This window comes from Macadamia integrifolia, chromosome 7 (genome assembly GCF_013358625.1).
Source record: "Macadamia integrifolia cultivar HAES 741 chromosome 7, SCU_Mint_v3, whole genome shotgun sequence".
In the NCBI taxonomy this organism is placed as follows: domain Eukaryota; kingdom Viridiplantae; phylum Streptophyta; class Magnoliopsida; order Proteales; family Proteaceae; genus Macadamia; species Macadamia integrifolia.
Window position 1 is genome coordinate 30,657,086 of NC_056563.1, and position 13,170 is coordinate 30,670,255.

General features: G+C 39.6%; 4 protein-coding genes and 1 long non-coding RNA gene across 8 annotated transcripts in view; 2 read left to right on the top strand and 3 right to left on the bottom strand.

Annotated features, from left to right (window-relative positions):
• Nucleotides 1–1,851, top strand: part of LOC122084608 (AT-hook motif nuclear-localized protein 10-like) — a 6,779-nt gene extending 4,928 nt beyond the window's left edge. The window contains exons 5-6 of the mRNA XM_042652994.1: nt 634–795; nt 1,282–1,851. Of these exons, the coding sequence (XP_042508928.1) occupies nt 634–795; nt 1,282–1,521 (402 nt within the window). The 3' untranslated portion in view covers nt 1,522–1,851. The remainder of the gene's footprint in view (nt 1–633; nt 796–1,281) is intronic.
• A 97-nt stretch (nt 1,852–1,948) lies between these two features.
• Nucleotides 1,949–2,755, bottom strand: LOC122084609. Its single transcript, XR_006141951.1, has 2 exons — nt 2,506–2,755; nt 1,949–2,285 (listed from the first exon to the last, which is right to left on the bottom strand). It is a non-coding gene; the product is annotated as an uncharacterized LOC122084609 (long non-coding RNA).
• A 639-nt stretch (nt 2,756–3,394) lies between these two features.
• On the top strand, nt 3,395–6,813 carry LOC122085131 (protein THYLAKOID ASSEMBLY 8-like, chloroplastic). Of its 3 annotated transcripts, none has more exons than XR_006142028.1 (3): nt 3,395–4,092; nt 5,447–6,183; nt 6,506–6,813. XR_006142028.1 is itself a non-coding variant. In XM_042653572.1 (2 exons), the coding sequence occupies exons 1-2, from the start codon at nt 3,595–3,597 to the stop codon at nt 5,849–5,851; spliced, it is 903 nt and encodes a 300-aa protein (XP_042509506.1). In that variant the 5' UTR covers nt 3,395–3,594; the 3' UTR covers nt 5,852–6,813. The 3 variants fall into 3 exon arrangements, 1 of the variants encoding a protein (XP_042509506.1); XR_006142029.1 differs by having other exon boundaries at nt 5,447–5,977; XM_042653572.1 differs by having other exon boundaries at nt 5,447–6,813.
• Nucleotides 6,814–7,109: 296 nt separating this feature from the next.
• Nucleotides 7,110–9,149, bottom strand: LOC122085132 (expansin-A16-like). Of its 2 annotated transcripts, none has more exons than XM_042653574.1 (3): nt 8,598–9,149; nt 8,155–8,470; nt 7,110–7,624 (listed from the first exon to the last, which is right to left on the bottom strand). In XM_042653574.1, the coding sequence occupies exons 1-3, from the start codon at nt 8,725–8,727 to the stop codon at nt 7,321–7,323; spliced, it is 750 nt and encodes a 249-aa protein (XP_042509508.1). In that variant the 5' UTR covers nt 8,728–9,149; the 3' UTR covers nt 7,110–7,320. The 2 variants fall into 2 exon arrangements, with proteins under 2 accessions (XP_042509508.1, XP_042509507.1); XM_042653573.1 differs by having other exon boundaries at nt 8,155–8,473; nt 8,598–9,090.
• A 1,652-nt stretch (nt 9,150–10,801) lies between these two features.
• LOC122085148 (heavy metal-associated isoprenylated plant protein 30-like) lies at nt 10,802–12,449 on the bottom strand. Its single transcript, XM_042653601.1, has 3 exons — nt 11,919–12,449; nt 11,495–11,567; nt 10,802–11,177 (listed from the first exon to the last, which is right to left on the bottom strand). The coding sequence occupies exons 1-3, from the start codon at nt 11,922–11,924 to the stop codon at nt 10,981–10,983; spliced, it is 276 nt and encodes a 91-aa protein (XP_042509535.1). The 5' UTR covers nt 11,925–12,449; the 3' UTR covers nt 10,802–10,980.
• Nucleotides 12,450–13,170: the final 721 nt, after the last annotated feature.

The window sequence follows — 13,170 nt, forward strand, 5'->3', positions numbered from 1 at the left end:
GGGGTTGATTGTTAGAAATATAATTATAGTGCCATACATGGGCATCGATTAAATATTAAACTCATAGTTGGGTAAGTAAACGAAAATCCTAAAAGGCTCTTACAGTTGGTTAAGAGAAACCAAAATCCTAAGAAGTCAAGTTATTGTATGATCTATTAATTCATTGAGCCATATGAATATTTTAGTTCTTGTTGCAATGTCACAGGATACATAAATTTTTTGAGTGTTGTAAAATTTCCAAAAGACCTTTCAAACAGTACAGTGATGCAGAAAATCTTTGAACTAGTATTTGTTTGTTGTTGTGAGATTTTAATGCTTATCCTTTTTTCCCCCTTTCAAATGTTTTTTTGTTTAAGGGGAGAGGTTCCCACGATGCCAGGGTGCAGTTTCCCACCAATAGGCGGTGTGGGTGAATCAATCCAATAGTGGGAATTTAATGTCGAGAGAGCGTGGGACCTATGGGTGCATGTGAGAGGAAGTTTTACCTGATTTTTTCATTTGCATAGTTTTTAACTGGAGACAACAGAACCTTGAGAAAAATAAATGTACAGGGTTCAGTGTGAGTTGACAGTTGGTAATTCTCTCTTGTTTGAAGCTAACAATCTAAAGCTCTCTTGTATATTGCTTGTGCAGGGACGATTTGAAATCCTCTCCCTTTCTGGTTCTTTCTTGCTCTCAGAGAGTGGTGGTCAACGCAGTAGAACAGGTGGATTGAGCGTGTCCCTAGCAGGTCCAGACGGTCGTGTTTTAGGTGGTGGTGTGGCTGGGCTTCTAACAGCGGCATCTCCTGTTCAGGTCTGCCTTCATCCTTTGTCTAAATTGATGATTTGAGCACTCCTTGTCCTGTTTCGTTATCCTGATTCGAATCTCTAAATTAAGAAACTGGAACACTCTTTTCATTCAACCATATTGTGGCACCCTCTTCATTCTGAGAGACCCCTTGTTTTCAGGATCATAGTTCCCCCACAATCCCCTGAATTAGCCACATAGACAGTGGCCTACTGCCCTCTAAACATTTCATCCCAAAACTGTGTGACAGCTCATTAGGAATTTGTAGTCAATTTTCCCTCCTAAAGATGTAAAAAGGGTCTAATAAAACTGATTTTCTTCTCAGTGAATGGGATATGTTCCTCATTGCCACACGGAGGTACTGAAATATAGTCAGAGAGCATGGAACTTATTGGTCCTGTGAATTTTTTACTAGGATCTCATGGCTTGTAACATACATATTTTTATTCCATAACACCTGATAGAGTTTATAATCCTGTTTTATCTATGCAGGTGGTTGTAGCTAGTTTTATCACAGATGGCCGTAAAGAATCAAAATCGACGAATCAATCAGAACCTTCTTCTGCACCACCAAAGTTTACTCCTGGCGGTGGGGCTGCAGGAACTGGTAGCCCACAGTCACGGGGGACCCTGAGTGAATCCTCAGGTGGCCCTGGAAGCCCCCTCAACCAAAGTACAGGCGCGTGCAATAACAGCCACCCACAAGTCATGGCTAGCATGCCATGGAAGTAGAAAATAGTACCTCACAGCAATGGGCTTCTCCCTGTGTAGTAGGCATTGGCTCCAATGGTGCTTATCTAATCCCTAGTTTAAGAGACCCATTTGTAATCTATATCACCCTTGTTCCCATCTTCTGTAATTTAGGTGCCGCTAAGGAAGGATTGCTGGTGACTTTCCAGGCTCAACCCGGAAGCACATATCAGGTAGTGAATCACTGTGCTTCCCCACCAGCATTGTGTCTTAAAACATAGGTAGCCTTTGTTTAAATTAACTTTTAGAATCGAAAGATTGTGATGGTCTCTCTTAGTTATTGTATGTGCTTGGTCTGGCTTTTCCCTCTCATCATCAACATCAGCATCTTATTTTTATTTTGGCTGAACCTTTAGGGCCTTAGGCTGTTTGGTCGGAGCAAATGATGTTAACACAAATATAGAAAGTGTAATCAACTCAAAACATTTCAAATCTGGTTATTAAGTTTACTTCACAACCACACCAGAAAATAAAGATTACATTTAGAAGTATGGTAAGGTTTAAGAGTCTTGGATGGATTGCTTTATAACAACGACAAACAAAGCTTTTATGATTACAAAAGTTTCTATTTTCTTTTCTAAACAGATTTCATGGATTATTACAAGCAAGATATTTGAGAATGATGCGCCTAGAGCTGCTAGTGTCTCAAGAATTGGGATCGCTGTGAGCCGCTCACATTCATCAGGAGGTCTCGAGTTCAAGTCTTATCTTTCCAATTCCTGCAGGGATTGTTCTGGATCCCAATTCTGGGTTTTTATCCGGAAGGCAAAAGCATTGACAAATGAGTACAAAATACTACAACACATAATGGGCGGTGGTTGGGAACAACACTGAAAAAACTACCACGAAGGGTTCCTGGTAAGAAGAACCCTAAGAGCATAACAGAGCCTAGAGATTGCCTATGGGTAGCGATGGATTCACAATGGTTTCTTCTTAGTGCAAGTTTTTGATTTAGTGAGATTTTACCTGATATTTGTAATGGGATTCTCTGCTCTCCTCGCTCTTTTGCTCCTCCCAATTCCACAAAGCAGCCTCGGTAAGTGATTGTTCAAAGTTGAAACTTGAAAGCCTCAAAGCCATCTCTTTATAGAGGGCGCTTCAGGGTAGAGACTTGCCAAAAAAAACGCTTCAGGGTAGCGACTAGAGACCCATGTCTACGGTTAATTCTGGCCAGCCTGTAATTGGTTGTCTGGATTCTAAATTCTGAATCCGAATCCAAAACAATACCAGATATTTGGTCAAATAGATTTTTTTATTTGTACAGGTATTTTGATATCTGTTTAAAATAGGATAGATAGATACTGTGAAATGTTTATATATCTTTAGATAAGAACTGCAATCTATCAGATGTACTCCAAAAAATGATTTGAGCAAGTTGTGTTTGTATAAAGAAAGATCAAAATCAAACTAAGATCCTACCCTACTACCCTTGAGGGAATGAAGAATATTTCTCCTCCTCTAGTGCCAGCTAAGAAAAAAGAATGCCACTTGGATAGAGTTAGTTGGTTATTCTTGAAATGGGTTGATAAACAATAGTTGATTGCACATCTAGGAGTAAAGCACTATTTTAGGGATTCAAATCTTTTATGGTGAGTGACAACGAGGATTCAATGGTTAGGAGAACCTTGCTATGCAATCCAGCCATTGGATCTTCCCCGCCACTCATCACCTCCACGCTTAGGATTTTGTGTTGTTTCTAAAGGGTTGATTATCAGTGGTTGATTGGACATCTAGGAGTAAGGCACTCCTAGGCCAAAATTGATCAGAATCTGTCTAAACCCTAGAAACCCTGTATAAATCGGATTTAGCCGATTTCTGCTGTTCTGAATTGGAATATTTATGCCAAAGAGTCCCCTTATAGATCAACTGATCGATTCTAGAGGTTCTTGGAACTGATTCCGGACGATCTCAATCCGACTTGAATCGGAATCGGTAAGAACCGATTCAATCATTGTTTCCTGTTTTGCAAACCCTGCGTCAGCTGAACGTTGGATTTGGCCGCTGGGTGGCCCGGGCCCATTTATCTTCTTCTACTTTTGAGTTTCGACGGAAGGAATGGAAGGCGATAGGAAGCTGGGAAGATTGGATAACATCATGACGAGTAACACTCGAAGATTCGAGAGAGAGAGAGAGAGAGAGAGAGAGAGAGAGTTGTCGATGCATTTGTCTGTGAGTCGCATTCCTTCTGGTCCGATGCTCTACAGCTCCCAATCCACCGCCTTGAAATTCCATGGAGGTCTCCGGATTCTGGAACTTATTCCCAACATAGTTACAAAGAGAGGGCCTTCGCTGCAATTGGAAATCTCCAAGTCTAAGGGTGGGGTAGGAGTTATCACCATGAGAGACAGAAGCAAGAATCGTAAGCCCTTACAGAGAGGGAGGAACCTCAGTATCGAAGCCATTCAGACCGTTCAAGCACTGAAACGAGCTAAGAAAAATACTAATTCTCTGGAGCGAGAGATGGAATACAAGGTGAAGCGGTTGTTGAAGTTTGATCTAATGGCTGTTCTTCGGGAACTGCTGAGGCAGAACGAACCGCTTTTGGCACTTAAAGTATGTTTTTGATTTCTTGCCGCTTGATGTTCCCTTTTGCTAATTTGCTATTCCTAATTCTCGACACTCTTAACTACTTATGGGACCTAATTGAAATATCAACTATGGAGATATTGTGATTTCGAAGTTCCATTTCTTATTGCTTAACTAGGATTTGTTTCTTTGTACTATATAATTCTCTCTTCTGGCAGCAAACGTGACACTACATTTCCTTCTGAGTTCTGATTGTTGCCGTTCTTGCCAGTGGTTTCTGAGCTTCCTTGAAGAACTGTGGCTTTTAAATTAGGTTCTTGCCATGTATATGTCTTCATTCATTAGACCGAAAAAATATGTAAAACACTATTCTTCATCAATCTATGGTTATGGGGGCTTTTTCCCGCAACCTTATTCTGCTTTTGTGCTTCAGAGTGCTATTGGGGAGTTCACGCTATCGAACAATTTATTTTCTCTTGCTGATTTGTGGTTATAATAAACAGTTGAAAACTTCTTGGACAGCTGATTAATTGATGAAAGTCTATGTCCTTCAGTGATTTCAGGTTTACTTTTGGTTCTTTGGTAGTATCCAAACTCAATTTGCACAAAACTTAAATGTCCATTGAGTCATGAGTCATGACGACTTTTATGGTCTCCTCCTTCACTCTCCATCTTGAATGCAGCAGCTTTAAGCTCTTGCTTTGACTGATAAGAAGATATTATCTTGACAAACTTGTATGATTTCCACTTTTCAGTTGTAGCATGTCTATAGCTTTTAGAGGATTCGGACTACTTCTGTCTATCCAGTTATCTGAGTTTAACTTCTGTGTTGTGTAGGGGCTTCTTGTGGACCTTTTTTTTTTATAGTAGTTGCTGGAGGAGAGAATCGGAGAAGAAGAGCATTTTCAATTAAAACGAAACTTTCTTCTTTTGAAACAATGATTTCATCTCAGTGAAAGCATAGCTAGCAGAAAACATAGCAGAAATCTGATTGCAGCTGATGATTTTACCGTGACATTTCCTCACCGCCTCAAATTTTTTCCCCTTGCTGTTTACATGTTTTTGATGTTTCTGTGTCAAACTTGCTAATTGCTTGGTTTTTATTTCTTTCTTGGTTCCAAAAGTCTCCGGTGGCAAGTTTAAAATCTCCCTTCAGGCTCTATTTCTTTGTCTGTCTATGTCACGGTAACCAATATATGCATGGAAGACTGACATTTGTTTTACTGTACTTAACTTGTTAGTTGCTATGTTTTCAATACATTTTTCAGTTTCAAAGGTCTGTGGCGATTACTCTAGAAACCCATTTTTTTTAATGTGATTCTAACCAACAGCATGCATGGAAGGCTTACATTTGTTTGTTCAATATCATTTCATGATTTAGGTTTTTGAAGAAGTTCAAAAGGAGTACTGGTATAAGCCTCAGGTGTTATTGTATGCTGATATGATTAATGTGTTGGCGAGCAATGGGATGCTTGACATGGTTGAACGCCTTTTTTTGTATCTGAAAATGGAAAGTTGTTTAGACTCTGATACTGAGGGATTCAATGCTTTGTTGAAAGCTTTGATGGAATTTGGTACCACCGGACTTGTGATGGATTGTTTTCATTTAATGAAAGTGGTGGGGTGTGCACCAGATAAGTCAACATTTAGAATTTTGATAGATGGCTTAGAGTTGAAGGGAGAAACAACTTTTTCTGCTGTTGTAAGGAAGGAAGCTGAGAAGCATTTTGGTGGACCTCTGGAGTTCCTAGAAGAGGAGCAAGACTTGACATTGAGTTCTAATTAATTGCAGGAAATGTTACATAATTATCTCCGATGAAGAGGAAATCCCTGGAGCTTACTATTACCTGGTGTAAAGGCCTGATTACAATAAATACTGGCATGGGTTGAATGATAAACCATCATTTGAAAGGTATAGCACATTCTTTGGCAAAAGATTGAAGCAGAAGTTTCCATGATATTTTTGATCATTTTTTGGCGACGGTTTATAGCACAATATACAGATAAGGGCATGTTAGGTCATATTCCCTTGTGTGCTGTTGGTTTTGTCTTTGTGAGGGCAACTCTGTTACATGTTTCAGCACAATGAGACAGTATCTCATGGTACTCTTCATTCTGGTAAGAACCAGTCTTTCCCCTAAATGCCACACATCTTAGATTAGCCACTGCTTGAAAGTTGCTTTCACTTTCTTCCTTTCTACTTGTAAATGTTGAGCATATTCAAAACAAGTGAGAAAGTACTGAAAGCAACATGAGATACAACAAAATGAATGCAAAATAGGAGCCTCTATGTGGTCTGTTGGCATAACATTTTGTTAATTCATCTGCCAGGAGGATTTTGACCACCTGATTAATATTATCTCTAGGCTATGGTTCATGGTACCACCTTTATTTAGTTATTTATTTATTGTTACTGATGTTACAACTCAAATGGAGGCAGACATGAAGTATTCTTACTCATGACATTGGAAGATGGCATGCATCGTTGGGATGGATCTCAAACACCATTATTCATCCACAGATCACAGAGAGAGTCAAACCTGGATCCGTATAAATGAAAAGGAAATGAGGTAATAAGAAGTTGTTGATATTCCCAAAGAATGTAAATATGTAATACATATAGAACCTTGAGAGTTGCTTGTAACATATTGGTTAATTAAAACTTCCCAATTGTACTTGGACCTTTTATGTTTCTCCTAAATGCGTTGTGGCATACTGTGAAGTGAAATTTCAATTGATCTTTCGTCATATATACTAATGTAATATTATGTTGGCAGCTTTCTTCCTTTTCCTTTTCTCCAGCAACATAAACCATTTCCAGTCAAACATATTAAAGCCAGAGCAAAGCTGATTAAAAGAAAGAAAAAAAAAACCTGTAGATGTGGAACAAATAGTTCTCCTTTTGAAATCACAGTATCTATCAGTACTTCATTTTTTTTCCCTTCTCAATCAGCTTATACTTTTGAAAGGAGACTGAAATAGGACCATAGACTCTTTCTCATCTTGAACTTTCTATTACTCTGTACTTTTGGGCGAACCAAAACTGTATGAATCTATCTTTACCAATATATAAATAATATAGGCATTACTTTTCCCTTTTTTTGGATAAGGTTATAATGCGTTTCAAAGTTTCAAAGTTTCAGGATCCCAATATTCCAAGTACTGGTAAACTCATGACTTTGAGCTTCCCTCATTATACAGTTTCTATCCAACCCCCAACTATCCTATTTGTAATTTTGAAGCTTTTCAGCTCTCTTAGAACTGTTTCCCTTCAAATGACTGACCGAACTGCCAATTTGCTGGAGCTACATTGTAAGATGTAACTGTCCTACCACTGGCTATTGTCACCTCGAAAGATAGAGGCTGCCTTCCAAGATTTATGTTACATTGCCAATTTTGGCCCCAGTTCCTTCCCATTGGAATCCACCCGGTCTTTGATCCTTTTACTTTCACTGCGACCACCTCGCCATCCAGCCCAACATTGGTGATCAGGACTTGATAGAAGTAGGAACTCCCACTAATTGTGAATCTCAATCCTCCATTCCTCACGCAGTTCACCCTACATACAACATAATTCCCCACTTTAGTTGCAGAAACTGAACCATAAAGAACTGACAAAGGATTGGCTAGAGGGCTACAAGTATTGAGGTTTGTACAACATTGAGGAAATATAGTGGAAAGTCAACTTCTTCCCCTACCCATTGCTTAGTTTGCTAACTTGTTGCAGAGGGTGGCAATGAGGTCCAACCTGTTCTTGGTCAGATTTGCAAAGCATAAAAGCCAGATTGGCTACAGGGCTCAAAGTATGGAGGTTTGTACAACATTGAGGAAATATGGTGAAAAATCAACTTCTTTCTCTACCCATTGCTTAGTTTGCTAACTTGTTGCAGAGAGGATGGCAAATGGCAATGAAGTCCAACCTGTTCTTGGTCAGAGTTGCAAAGCCTAAAAGCCAGAGAGGACCACGCTGATCAGAAGTTAGTTCAGGCCTAGGCTCCCCTGATTTCAGCTTGGCCCTGGTCAGCCACATTACTCATATGCATATATATCAGGTAAGGTGTTTGATTTCTGATGCAGAGAGAGGCTTACCTCCTATACTGAACAGGCACGATATCGGCTTTTTTAACTGCTATTTCAGCAAAAGCTGTCTCAGACATCTCGAAGTGTTCTTGCGGGAAATTGCACCAGCCGCCATAGTCCGATGGAAGTCCATAATTAGGTGGACAGAAATCTGTGGCGGTAACGATAACAGAAGGGCTCCCTTGTAAGCACCAGCGGATGTGGTCAACACATCTCAGCTCGAAGCAACCTCCACAGGTACGCCCTCTGTTGAATAACATGCTACTTACTCCAGCACCGTACATCCCATAGCTTTTCTTGTGAAGGTCCCCAAAACCACAAGCACCTTCTGCGACAGTGCAGCACACACAAATCCTAGTTATAGTGCCAGAACGCCTGGAAAATGGAGTTTTTTTTTTTTTGGGGGGGGGGGGGGAGGGAGAGAAAAAACCTTTCTAACTTCATAGACTTACCTGTGATGATTGACCCATTTGTTTCTTTGGAGTATGTTGCAGTAGCAGACATCCATTCCTCTTGTTTAGCAGTTATTGAGCCAATATTTAACAAAAGCAAGTAGAAAAGTGTGGTCTGGAAAATACCCATTGGAGAAAGAAAGTGAGATAGGATCTGAGTTGTGAACTAGTGATAGATTTAAGCTGGGGATGGTTTTGAACCTACATTCTCCATGGGGATTGTAGTGGAGCAGGGAGGAAGAAAAACTGAAAAAGAGCTTCGCTTTGCCAAAGCTACATTAATCTTCCTCAGTAAACTCTCCCAAGTCCCAAAAGTTTGGTTCCTGTTGTAACATTGGATGATGAGCCTAAAACAAATGAAAACAGAGAACAATGGGGACAAATAAAACGAAGAAGAGTCAAGAGCGATTGACGCCTACATTTGGCTCGATGTGTTTTTTTTTTGGGATACGTATAGGGTTTATTAGGGTTTATAAGGGATGGTTTCTTGGTGGCAGGCATTGCTTGCTAATGACGGGTTACGGTTTGCTTCTGTGATTACTTTTTATTCATCATATCTAAAATGTTGTTTAGCTTGGGGCTCTTCTTTTGAGAAGAATAGACTTCAATGAAGACGATCAGGTGGGTGGGGATGAAAGGTCTCGCAGTGGGTGGAAAAAAGAAGGATTAAGCATTGACACTTTTGATGGAATTCGAAGCCTTTTCTCATTGCCCACTGCCCGCCCAAATAAACGGCAAATATGAGATATGAGATGTGATATCTCTATCTTCTCCTTCCCCCTCCAAGAAAAAGATTGGCAGTAGGATTTTTTATTATTTATTTATTTTTTACCTTTTCCGCCGGCAGGTAGGACCGTAGGAGTGGGGTGTCAAAATATAGATTGATCAAGTAACTAAACTAAATGTTGAATGATCTAATCTTTAAGCTCCAGTCGTGGAATGTTCTGTTCATACGGCCTCTCGATCGTGTTTATACAACTGCTAAGAAGCGTTGATAAGAAGAGGATCCTACAAACCAATTCTTCCCCTGATTCCATTAGCTATAAAACAAGATTCATCATAAGTAATAATTTTTTCGTGATCGCTCACAGTTTCGTCTGGTTTCAGTCCCCTTGATTAAAAAAATGTGGATTTTGGCCTTCTTGGTCTGGATTAGATTGCCAAAATACATTGATTTAAACCTATTTGGAAGGTTGAGAATGTGGCGGTTGGGTTTTTTAATTTACAATTTATTCTCTTTTGGGTAAATTGGGTTAGGTGGTTCTATACTATTCTCATGTGATAAAAGTTTATAGGACCAAAATTTTCATTATGGGAATATTATCGACTTTTGTGTCGTAAAGTAACCTTGATGGATGAACTTCTCTTGCACGAGGGGATAACATTCTGCAAGTTCATATATGCTCCATTAAGTCCACGGGCCTTAGGATTCATTTCTTTTTAGTTATAAGTTAGCAGTAGCAGAGTGATTGTTTTACCAGATCAAGCCAAACCAAAGCAACACCAATTGGTTGACCCCCTGAGTGCTGGGCAATCAAAGTGGAGCTAAGATTAGTGCTTAAAAGATCTAAGGTCCAATAGATTTGTAAAATTATGGATCCAACTAAGGGGGCCAATGCGTGACACTACATGCCAACCCAACATAAACACAACCCATAAGGTCCACGTTCAGGTTTGGTGGTTTTTGGGTGGAGTCAATTGTGGGCTTACATGAAAACTGTATTATGGAAGAAAAAAGGGTTCGAATTTTGTCATTTCACTCAGTTGCAAGTTGTAGACTCAGGTTTGCACTTTCCAAAGGTGCTCCAAAACACGAGCAAAGTCTCATTTTAATAGATTTTTTTTTTTTTTGGAAAACAAGTCCTATAAAAGGCCATGGGCCATGGGCCAACTAGGATAACAGCTTTAGGCTGTCAGGTGGCGTCTCAACTCAAGGAAGGATGGCCAGAGAAAAAAGGAAGGGGGACTCGAGCTCTACACATGTCATTGCGGTAGCTGCTTCAACAAGCAGTCCTTAACTGTTGGCCAGCAGTCGTCGTCTCATTTTTATAAACAAAATGTTATAATATGGGTTGGTACTCACTGCCTCTCTGCAAAGGATTAGGACTCGATCTAAGAACAATCCTTCATCACTTGTTACATGGTTGTTAAGTGAAGGTAAAGAATACAAAAGAGCATGCATTGGTCATTCCACACAGGTACGGTTAGAAAATTTGAAATACTATTTTCCATTTCTCTTTTCTTCTTTTAAGTTTTAACCAGCTGGTGCAATTGAAATACATGGCTTTTCCATTTGCAGACCAAAAATAAAAAAGGAACAAAAAACTTCAGGTATGATCATTTGAACAAAAAGGAAAAGATATATGAGTAAGCAAAACACTAGCTAGAAGAGATTAAAATTGTTAATTCTCAAGCTTCCATAACTGGCACTGGCATAAGCATTGAGGAGCTCATTCTGTGCAGACCAAAAATCGGCTTTCAAACCAGCTCTCCTTAATGCCTTGAGTATTTTGTTCCGATGAGTATACCCTGTGACTACCACCTTCTGACTGCTAACTTCCACTTCCACCTTCTCTATTCCTGCTTCATCAAACATCACGAACAAATTCATTTTCTCTCATTAAATCTCTTCCAAAGATTTATTATGCATTGCCCATTACTGTAGTTGCAGACCTTGAACTCATAATCAGGAAAGTAGACTCTCTCTTTCTCTCTCTCCATACCACACTCCTAGCTATCAGATCTAGTTTAAGGGAGATTTTATTAATTAAGAATTAGGGGAAGTATAGGACTGTAAACTGCTAAAAGGGTAAGAAAGAGAAACTAATTCATACATCCTCATAAAATATTAGTTCTTTATTAGTGAAAACAAAACTAAACGAAGTAAGGAATCCTACCTTTCACTTTTGACAAACACTTCCTTAGTCTCTTCTCATGTATTCCTGCCATCTCCACCTTCAATTCCACTGTCTGCAAAGCAGATTTTTACACTCATTAGAATATGATTAGGAAGAGAAAACACTTTACATGACCACCCACCTCTGATATAAGTTATTTCCATATTCCAGCCATGCCTATTCTTCTCTTAATGGGAGGAAAAAAGAAGAAATGCAAAGGCAAAACAAGAGTTTTCCCTTCTAATAATTCCATACAAAACTCAATTATGTTTCCTGGTCCTATACTTCTTTTGTTAGGAAGTTTACAGAAGATGAAATCTACCCATTAATTAGCTCTTGCCAAATGAACAAGTAAGCATATCCAGGAAACAAAAACAAGTTGAAAGAGAAGACAACCCTTGTGAGGAACCATAAAAAATCTTACCTCCATGAAGGACCTTTAGCTATAGATTGGAAAATGATGAAGTAGATGACTGGTAGATTGTTTGAGAGGAGAACAATAAAGAGATGAAGAGACAATGATTAGAACAATTGGAATGAGTGAGCTAGGGAATGAAACAAAGGGGGTATGTTGCTATATATAGTAGAGGGGGACGAGAAAAAAGATGGAATATATAAACACAAAAGTGGGTCTCTTGGGTCTGCTACAAGAGATCATCATCAGCTACAAGAGGGAGTAATCTCCCTCTTTGCTTTGCTTTGCTTTTATAAAGGGAAACAAACAAAACATCAAAACGAGAAGACAAGGAAACTGTTATACCGAGGGGTTTATGAGCTCAAGCTTCAAGGCTTCTCTTCTGAGGAAAGCAAATGTGAGTATCAAGTATCAGAAATGATGGGCTTTGACGAGTCCAACTTAGCTTTTAGAGGACCTTGCTGACACATAAGAGTTCGAGTTGTCACTGATGCACAAACCAACCTGTGAAGGGGTAAAGATCCAAATATTGATCTGAACCATCCATTCGCTGTAATCCAATGGACAAAGAAATGTAAATGGATGGTTGTGAGATTCCAAAACCTAGAGGAAGAAAAGGAAAAGAATGAAAAAGAAAAAGAGAGGCAAACAATGACCAGTGGAAACAAATCCCTTCCAAGAACTAAACCGCAGAGCAAGTTTGGTATTTTCTTTGGATAGCATCGTTTCCACTGCTTTCAAACAGCATATCCACGGTGTCACTGAAGTGGCAAATTAAAGGTTTTCATTAGAGAATGACTTCACCTTCACCTTCACCTTCACCTTCACCTTCACAATCAAAAGCCAAAGGCCAAAGGGTGTTGCAGAAATGGAAGTATAGGTTTGTCAGGGAAAGGATGCTCACCCTTTTCATTTGATTGGCCAGATCAGTTCCACGTGGAAGAATTACATCAGCTGATTAGTCCAGAAATCCATGTCCCGATGTGTCCTATATATCCTCTCTTCCTGATGTAACCTCAAGCCATCACTCATGGGATTTGGATGTCCCAAGTCGTTCTGGTCGCAAAACTTCCAAACTGGTGTAAGCTTTACAAAAGAACAATCCTGGCTACCCATGTCCCATGAAAATTGGAACCCTAAACTGCCACTGCCACTGCCACCGCCACATCCACCGCCACCGGAATCAGGATCTCAGTTCACAAACTTCTATAACTCCTCTCAAAAGTCGGATCAAGGCGGCTTTACTAATTGAAGAAGTTGA

Coding starts and splice junctions, on each gene's coding strand:
- LOC122085131 (XM_042653572.1), top strand. CDS start 3,595: ATGGAAGGCGATAGGAAGCTGGGAAGATTGGATAACATCATGACGAGT. Junction 4,093..5,446: donor AACCGCTTTTGGCACTTAAA/GTATGTTTTTGA, acceptor TTCATGATTTAG/GTTTTTGAAGAAGTTCAAAA.
- LOC122085132 (XM_042653573.1), bottom strand. CDS start 8,727: ATGGGTATTTTCCAGACCACACTTTTCTACTTGCTTTTGTTAAATATT. Junction 8,474..8,597: donor AAATGGGTCAATCATCACAG/GTAAGTCTATGA, acceptor GCACTGTCGCAG/AAGGTGCTTGTGGTTTTGGG. Junction 7,625..8,154: donor GTGCCTGTTCAGTATAGGAG/GTAAGCCTCTCT, acceptor TGTTGTATGTAG/GGTGAACTGCGTGAGGAATG.
- LOC122085148 (XM_042653601.1), bottom strand. Junction 11,178..11,494: donor GTGTTTGTCAAAAGTGAAAG/GTAGGATTCCTT, acceptor TTGATGAAGCAG/GAATAGAGAAGGTGGAAGTG.